This window comes from Rhinolophus hipposideros, assembly GCF_964194185.1.
Source record: "Rhinolophus hipposideros genome assembly, chromosome: 10".
Taxonomy (NCBI): Eukaryota; Metazoa; Chordata; class Mammalia; order Chiroptera; family Rhinolophidae; genus Rhinolophus; species Rhinolophus hipposideros.
In genome coordinates, this window is record NC_138056.1 from 75417322 (window position 1) to 75427071 (window position 9750).

At 39.3% G+C, this 9750-nt stretch overlaps 1 protein-coding gene across 1 annotated transcript; it reads right to left on the reverse strand.

Annotated features, from left to right (window-relative positions):
• Positions 1–1049: 1049 nt before the first annotated feature.
• On the reverse strand, positions 1050–8677 carry SLN (sarcolipin; the record flags this gene model as incomplete). Its single annotated transcript, XM_081062362.1, has 2 exons — positions 1050–2415; positions 8446–8677. One exon carries the CDS (start codon positions 8675–8677, stop codon positions 8582–8584), a length of 96 nt encoding a protein of 31 aa, XP_080918488.1. The 3' UTR covers positions 1050–2415; positions 8446–8581.
• Between the last annotated feature and the right edge of the window lie 1073 nt (positions 8678–9750).

Here is a 9750-nt window from a genome sequence, read left to right on the forward strand (position 1 = left end):
GGGAAGAAAACAAAGATTTTACATATATGAGTATATAAAGGTATATATATGTATATATGTATTTATACATATATTTATATAATCTTTGTTTTCATCCCTCTTATTCTCTCATCATCTAGCATAAGCTATATTGACTTTATATATCATACATATGATATATCATAAGATATCATAAGATATAGTAATATAAAATATAGCATAAGACATATTAACTTTATATATCATATATATGGCAACAGAGGTTTTGTGTGTGTGTGTGTGTGTGTATGTGTGTATTTAAACAGGTTCACAATGAAATAGAAAGGAATATTCATGACAATTACAATCTTCATTTCTACAACTGGTCACATGGTTATAGCTGGTATTTGTAACTACCTTCTTCTACTACCCATTCTGGATTTTTGTTGTTGATGAAAGAGTTAAGAAAGACAACGATTTCATTGACACGGCTAGAACTTAATTTCATTTTACCAAAGAATTCTAACAGCTTCAGGGAAACTCCAAACAAAATTTGAATAAATATTTCTCTTCCCAGAAAATGTAAGGCATTATAATAACGGGTTGTACCAGTAATTAAAGTGATTAATAACATACACAAATTCATATTTCAGGGCTCAGTTCTTTTTTCATTGGTACCCAGACAGAAAAAACGTTTTGGCACCTTTCTTCAAGTCATCATATATAATATTCAGAAGAACACTTGCCAGCTTTGAATAACAAATAAACAAGTGTGCACTTGTTTATATATATGTCCTGATGTCAGGTACTACTACATTATTTTCTCCCAGCAGACATACGCCTTCCTTCATTTTCATCTTCATGGCTAAGGGGTTGTGAGGTTTGCACAGCTAAATCTGGGGCATTGGGCTTGCTTTACCTTTTCACTGTAGATAGAAAGGATGTGCCTTTATGTTGGGATATTAATTTGCATATTAAATATAGCCTCCACCAAAAGTCCATAATAACTATTATGTTTTCAAAATAAGTGTGTTTGGGTCACTGAAAATATCAGGAAAAGAGGAAAAAGAGAATATGGAATCAAGAACAGAGAACTTGAAGGAAAATATATTTTGCTATACATTTCTTTCTCAGGAAGAGGATGCTTTATGGCTCAGAGACCAATCAACAGTAATATTAAAAGTCACCGAGGTGATCTTTCATAAGTGACATTCGTATGGTTTAAGTCATTATCCATCTCAGTCTCTCAAATTGCACACGGCTCATTTTCAAAATCAAGGTTTGATGGCAACGTCACGTGTGACAAAATCAAGTCTTACAAGCTTAGCTTCGTGCTTACTGCTTGTCTGCGTCGTGAATGTGATCCCCGTCACTCTGACAGGGTGGGAACGGGAAGGGCAAGATCAGCTTTCATGTTAAATTGTCAGCTAATCACCATGAAACCTCTGAATAGTTGAAAAGTTTGCCGCTGTGAAGACAAATTCCCTCGGGGCTTGGCAGGATGTATGTGTTTGCGTGCATGATATCATTCGGCGGGCCATCATTGTAGACACAGCACATGTTGAAAATAGACTTTTTTCCCTCCATGGCCTTTTTGAGTCTGTGTCAGGAGAACATGAAGTGGGTAAATGGTTGGAAGAGAAGCAATGCACAGTTGGATCGGAGTCAGATAATACGGCCTGGAGCCTGTGGACACTGCTGCCACACCAATATCACACCATGCAGACCCTGGGGGGAATGGCTGCTGCTGAGAAAACTCATTTTCACTTTACCTACCCAGGGAGAAAGTAGCAAAGTTCTGAATTTTTAAAATATCGGATCGAAAGTAAAGATTGCTTTGTGCTGATTTTCAATCTTGGGATGCAAAGGAAAAAGGTGAGAGTGAAATGCGACCATCATTTGGAAAAAATCTACTAATATATAATGTTTCTAAAGCTATTAAAATTCGAACGACAGTTACAACATTTTCTTTGAAAATATATCAAAATAGAACTTTTGTGCACAAGCTGATATACTATGTAATCTCAGGTTTAAAAAATAACTTGTATTAAGTTTAGCTATAGACGGGGTCTGAATCTGCAGATACGAAGAAGCACACTTGTTTGGGAGAGAATCTGTAGATCCAACGCAGAAACTGACTGGAAATGGAGAGTGGAGGGTGCAAGCAGAGCTTCCCCTGGAGACATGGAGAAGAAGAATGTAAATTTGTCATTCAAGAGGATGGGCTTGAGAACTCTGTGATCCTCTGAGAAAGTGAAAATGTGTAGACTTCTCCTTCCAACCAGTGCTGAAATCCTTGATAATGTTAGAAATGCAAATCCTGGGGCTGGAGGATGTTGTAGATTAGTGGTTCTCAAACTTCAGTGACTATAAGAGTCATTAGGAGATCGAGTTCAAAATGTAGCAAAGCCAGACCCCACTCTGAGAGATTCCATTTCAGTGGTTTGGTACAGGAACCTGCAATTGAATAAGTGCTTCAGATACTGTAATTCAGGTGGTCCTTACATTTTGAGAAATACGCTGTACTCTTCATGAGTAAAGAATCTGTGAATCCCCAACTTTCACAAAGTGTTTTATTTTCCCTCTTAAAAGAGATAGCATTGAAATAGTAGCAGCAGCATTACCTACCAATAATCCTTAACACTATGTTCCAAGCATTGTAAACACTTTATTTGTGTTATAATAATATTAACTACCATTTATTGAGTATTTATTCATTACCAGGCACTGTTATTTAATTAAACACAGGATATCTAAATAATATCTACTTTAACCTCCTTCTTACAATGAAAGTATTATTCTCTATTTTTATAGCAAAGGAAATGGTGGCTCACAAAAGTTCAATGACTTGTCTAAGGTCACATATTAGTAAGCAAAATAGAGTCTCTGAATTCAAAGAATGTGCTTTTTCCAACACTTTATTCTGAAAACGATCTAATGAGCGGGAGAGGAAAAGATCTCCATGTGACAAATTCCTGCAAGTGTGTATAAGTAGCCAGTGCTGTAGATGGAGCTGTCGTTTCCAATTAATCCCCACAGATAACACTGACACATTAAAAACAGCTTAAACAGCCATAAATATTCTTGTCCCTTCTTATAATTGCTCAGTTGGCTAACAAAGAAAAGATGATTCCAGGGTTTTGTTTCCCACTCCTGGGAAACAGAATTGTGTAAATTGCACAATGTATATTATTGAGCTATAGAGTGATGAAAGTGTTTGTCTGGAAGGCTCAGTTACATGCCATTATGCCATATCTTTGGCTCTTTCTGTCTAGTGTAAGAGAGCGTGTCTTCTGCCCTAGAATCACTTGTATAATAGCATAGAGGAGCAGCCATAGTGATTGGAAAGAGCTCTACCTGATGTGGGTAGAAGAGAACTGAATTTGTCTCTCAGCTCTGCCTCTCAGCTCTACTTCTCATTAGTGTTTGGGGGCTGGTCTTCTGTCAGTACTGAGCTTCACTCTTCTCACTTATAAGGTATGAATGAAAATTAATACTTAAAAAAACAAAAGAGAATTAAAATAAGTTCCTAAGACACAGTAGGTGTGCAATAAGTTTTGTTTAAGTATTCCCAATTACAACTTTATACAGCTTGAAAAATGGAAGTTTCTCCAGTAGCACCCTGTTTTCAGATGAACTCAAAAATATGCTTAACACTTGGGCTTTGATGAGTTACTCATAAACATCTCAAACTGTTCAGGGTGGTGATAGAGATACATCAAAAGAAGCAAGCACCATAAATATTTTATAAAGAAGCAAACTGCCTCTGGAAAAGCTCTTTCAACTGCCTAAAGTCTAAGAGAAGTTTGGTTTGCTCATTACTGTACTAGAACTATTAGAACTACAGATTTCATGCCCCCTTCTTTGTTACACTGCAGTGAGCACAGGTCGTGCATCTAATCATAGAAATGAGTACATGTCTATTCCAAAGATTTTTATATTGAACCAAGCATTTATTGATGTGTTCAATAGATATTTATCTAATGATGATGATGGTGCTAGGAACTAAAATTCGGCATTGAAGAAAGTTGCCACAGGCAAGAAATAAACATGGGAGAGACACACAAACAAACCACACAATATGATAAGTGCTACGAACATGTTAGGCATGAGGCTCAGAGAAGGAAATTATCTGGGGGGAACTTCCAAGAGGTAGTAATACCTATCAACAATCTTAACAAATGAATTAATGAGGAAAAGAAAGATGAAAGTTCAGGCAAAGGGAATAGATGTGTGAGGTCACAGCACTATGAGAGAGCATGGTATACTCGAAAACTACAAATAGTAGGAAACGGTTGCAAGGGAGGGGTTGGGGACGGGCATGTGGGACAAGTAAACAAAAGAGATGCTACAGGTAGCCATGGATCGGCTAAGAATGATCTTCTGTGCGAAAATTATTTTAAAAGACAGTCTGGAAGCAGGAAAATTATAAAATATAAGAGAATGATAGGTAAATTTTTCAGAGGAAAAAGGAACAGAACCAGTTTAGTTTATTTTGAGCCTAACTACTTTCTGGGTATTTCACGCATTCAGGATAGGATTCTCAGTAGTGGGATTTCAAGGCGGTAACAGACATACCCTACCTGCTGAGGAAGGCTCTGAGACCACATGCAAGAATGGCATGGTTCATGTGCCAAAATGGTTGTGGAGACAGGTGGGACTGACAGAATTATGTCTCAGAGGAGCAAAAGGGACAGATAAGCAATAAGAAAATAAGAAAATTGAAAAGGGGGTTATCCCCTTAAAATGCCTTCTAAATTGATTGATAGCCCCAAATTAAAAGAGAAAGATGGAAGCACTACCATTTTATTACAATTTCCACACGACCCTGTCCGGATCAAAAGTGGGAAATGTGATTATGGAAGCTGATCAGGTTGGAGTGCCTGGGGGTTCTTTTATTAGAGCTATGACTTGGCATGAATTATCTGGATAATTTCTTATGCCCATAAGACCAACTATATGACAGTCCTAGGGAGAGGAGTTGGCGACCAGATATGGTGCTGGGACTGCTAGTAACTAATAAAAGCTTGTGTATTTTCTCAGTGTAAGAAAATAGACAAAAATGGAATGTTTCAAAAAGTATCCAATTTAGTAGTCAATTTAGGGAAAACTGGAAGAAAAGCCTAAGCTAGCACTAAAAGAGAATCTCCTTTTAAAATTGGAATGCTTGATTGGTAGTGTAATATTAGCAATTCAACTTTAAGATGTGCTGGGATCTCTTCTTATGGCAAGAAGAGACCATCACCCAACAGAAAGCTGCTCAAAGTGTGAGGTGGTAAGTGGGAAGAATTGACCTCGCTGCTATGGATGAAGGTGGCGGGATGTTCCCAAGCCCAGTCTAAGCTCTGTGCAAGCTTGGACGTGGTTTGGACAATTGTTGGACAACTGTTGGTGGCAGGAGGTCCCTTCCAGTGCGTGAGGCATGACAGTGAGGGACCCTAGAGGTGGTCCAACTTGGAAATCAGGCAGAAGCAGTCAGAATCTTGAGATCTGCCCTTATGTGACATAACTTCTGCCAGTGGCTAGAGAGGCACTCTGTGCTTCAGCTATGCAGACACTTCCAGTTTCCTGAATTTGCCATGCTCTCTGACCTTTGGATCTTTATTTCTGCTGTTCCCTGCCTGAAATCTCTCTGTCATTCTCTTGTCAAAGAACTTATCATGCCATTATAACTGCAGGTTCATATATCTGTCTCCCCCACCAAATCATGTGCTCCATGAGAATGGGGCTGTCTGTCTCATTCACCTTTTATCCCCAGTGTCTAGTACAATGCCTACCACATAGTAATTTCACAATAAGTTCTTGTGGAATGAATGAATGAATGAATGAACTAAAGAGAAAGAAGTTAGGGAAAGAAGGATCAAGCCCATGAACTGGAACTGTAGTTAACAACTGTGATTCGTGTTCTGGTTCAGAGGAGAGCTATCTTGTTTGGGAATAATCAGCAGCATTTGAGTGGGTGGAGCCAACACTGAGGGTGTATTGTGATGATTCAGGGTACCTGAGGTCCCAGGGAAGGTACCTGAGGTCGCAGGAGATTTATAAGTCAGACTTATAATTTATGGAATTTAGTCATAATGACTTGGATTCCACATAATATGGAAGAAATTAGACATAATTGCAGCCATATAACTGAGATTGCTAATGTATGGCCTACTTGCAAAGGTGGCCCCCACAATGTGGTCTATAAATGGGTCCTATGAGTAGATCGCATCACTGGAATTTAGGAAGAGAAAGGCAGGAGAAATGAGGTGAGGATTGACAAGTGAAGAGAAATTACAAAGAGAAGTATAACTGTTGCCTTTCTCTAATTAGGCTATTTTAGAATGCTAAAGAATGTGAGAGTCAAAACTTAGAGTTAAATGCTTTGGAGAGCTATAACGAAGCATAATTTGTATACAGTCTCCTACAGAGATTAAGATGAGACTTTTGTCATCCTAGCTTCATCACTGATATCTGGATAGTGAGGTGTATAACCCTCAGTTTCCACATCTGCTAAGTGGCATAATGTGTGGAAAGTGCCTAGGACAAGGTTTCGTATACAATTGATTCAACAAACAGTATCGTAAATGTTTATAGGTATGAAGACTCAGACTGAGGTGAAAGGATTGTTGTCACTTGTTTTGTTCATTGCCCTCCCCACCACTATGCACACACCGTCTCAAACACATACACTAGCATCAGTAACTTCTCTGAGGTTTGTTCGTTTTTGAGAAAGGGAAAGACAAGTAACCATGTACCAAGGGCCCTAGAGCCGTATGCCTGCCTATGAGTAGACTGCACACTGAATCACACTGACAATGGCACGTCCACATGTGGAATCTGACTCCGAAATTAGGAGTAGGACATTAAGGACCCTGCTGCCATTTCTCAATTTTGGCTGGGAACCCCTCAAAATAACAGCACTTTTCCTTTAGCTGTATCAGGGTTCTTAAACCTGGCTATCCATTAGAATCATCTGAAGTCCTTTTGAACAAGAATACTGCTCAGTTTCACCCCAGACAATCAAATGAGAAACTCCTGGGAATAGGCTCACGCTTGAGTTTCTAAAAGCTCCAGGTGATTCTAACGTCCATGTGATTCATGATCCATGGACCATAGATGCTCTGGCATACGGAGGAGCTTGTTTAAAATGCAGGATCTCAAGCTCTAATTCAGAATGAATCAGAATCAGAATTGAATCAGAATCTGCATTTAAAGGAGACCTCCCAGTGATTCATAGTCACATCAAAGTTTGAGAAGTACTGGTAGACATCAGTGATCCTTAAGTCTGGCTGCACAATATAATCATCTAAAAGACATCTGAAAAATACGGATGCTTGGGCTTTACCCCCTGAGATTCTTATTTAATTGGTCTGGGTAGGACCCAGCATAGATATTTTGAAAAATCACCCCCAAGTGCATAAACTGTGCAGCCATGGTTGAGAACCACGTTGCTTGGTAAGCTATGCCACAGTCATAGTCCAAATTCTCAGGAAGGAATAGCTTCATTTGGGGTGTTGTGAAAGGTGAGGTTTGGCAACAGTCCCTTTCCCACAGTGACCTCAGAATTGGCACAAAGAACAAATTTGATCTGTTTATATAGGGTGTTCTAGCAATGTATGTAAGAAATATCTATTTCATATGTCTCTTCTATAAACATAATTGTAAATTTATATTTTCTATTTTTTTTGTTACAACTGTGGTTTATTTCTGACTAGTTCTGTTTGCATAATGACAATAACCAAATTAGAATAACCAAATAGGGGACATGACTCATGTTCTACTTTTACTCAGTGGTAAATAATTTTAAATATTTATATTAAAACAAATGTGGAGATATCATAGGAGAGAATATATATTTGTGAATTTTGAAGAGAAAACACAAGACTTCAAAGAAATTTTGTGCTTGTAGTGGACTCTTCAGGCTGCATCCCAGACCTCCTACTGGAACGGATTTATTCTCCATCTGCCCTTGGGACTAGTTTAGAGGAAAACTTTGAGGAGCACTGAACCAATGGAATTATTTGAAACGTGACACTCTTAATTGACTTGGTTTCAAATCCTCAGCAGTTGGCGCAACTTGGCTTAGCTCAAATGCTAGAAATACTGTAACATTTGTCACTTCAATCCCAGCCAAGGGTCAAATGCAGTATCACAAATAGAAGCTAAAATAAGTTATAAAAGTCATTTTTGTGGTTAATTTAACTTTATTCACATGATAGCTACAGGGGCTGACAAAGACTTCTTCTAACATTTCTTTCTTCTAGCAGGATGATTTAGAGTTTGGTTGCAGTGTGGTTTGAAGGGATGTGTGGTGAGACAGATCAGGGGCTTGTTATAGCTCTACATCATCGTGAATCCAGTTTCATTTTGACCTTGTGGCTTGTCTAACACATTTGCCGTTAAGAGTTGGGGAATAAATCTATCACTCACTGGCAAACACTTGGCAGCCCTTGAGAGCAGCATCTTTAGAGAACATACAATTTATCCTAACACTGGAAGCACCTCAGATACTGTGAGTACAGGTCAGAAGTGCCTTGAGGTACCGAGAAAGGCATCCCATGACAGCAGTGGGATCTCAGGGCATACAGCAGGTAGCTCTGGAGTGTTGCAGTCAATCCCAGGAGTGTGACATGCTGTCTCAGGACTGATAGGACCTCACAAGGAGCCACATGAGGAGAACCGTAATCAGGACAATGGTGAAGTTGAGACACAGCTCCCGGGTGGAGTGTTCCATTCTCACAGTGGCTCAGTGAGAACCGGAGGCAGACTTCTCAGGGCACACCAGAGCTCCTGCTTGTCCTCACCTCCTAACAGAATGTAACAAAGGAAAAATGAGGAGATTAATGAGCATTCCTTCCTCAAAGGAAATAGAAGCATGTGGAAGAGGCTAGTGCTAGGAGCTGAATTATGTCACCCCCCCCCCAAATTCCTATGTTGAAATCCTAACCCCCAGTATCTCAGAATATGACTGTATTTGGAGATAGGGTTTTTCAAGAGGTAATTAAGTTAAAACGAGGTCATTAAGATGGGCCCTAATTCAAAATGACTGGTGTCCTTATAAGAAGAGGAGATTAGAACACAGATATGTACAGAGGAAAACAATTGAAGACAGGGAGAAGATAGATATCTGGAAGCCAAGTAGAGAAGCCTCAGAAAAAATCAACCTGCCAATACCCTGACCACAGATTTCTAGCCTCCAGAATACCTCTGGACTAGAGTTGCAACTCCTCCCTGGGTCTCCAGTCTGCAGCCTACCTGCAGATTTTAGATTTGCCAGCCTCCACAACTGCACAAGCCAATTATAGCACACACACACACACACACACACACACACACACACACACCCTATTGGTTCTGTTTCTCTGAAGAATCCTGACTAATACAGAGAGACTGTCTTTTCTGCCTGATGTCAAAAAGACCAACATAGTCCTGATTTTTTTTCCTGTACTGATTATATTGATGCTTTTGATAAAATACAAAATATTACGTTTTTCTCTCTCCAATTTCTGTGTTTGCGTATGTGAATAGGTGTGTACTTGCTTTGCTAACTTAGAGTCACAGCAAGCAAGGTCATCAAAACAGAAAACAAATGTTATGGTTTAGTACTATTCTTGCTTTGAGTTACATATAGAAGTAGGATATCATAATTTTTCAGGTATCAGGCCTGAAAAATAGGTCTTCTTCTAGCCCCGGTGAAAGCATGGAGTAGTTTGAGCATCTGCCTGGCCTTTTATAAGCACTGCATTGGGCACAGAGCCTACTGGGGGTCAACCGAAAGTACCTCACATAACAGACACTCAGTCCAAA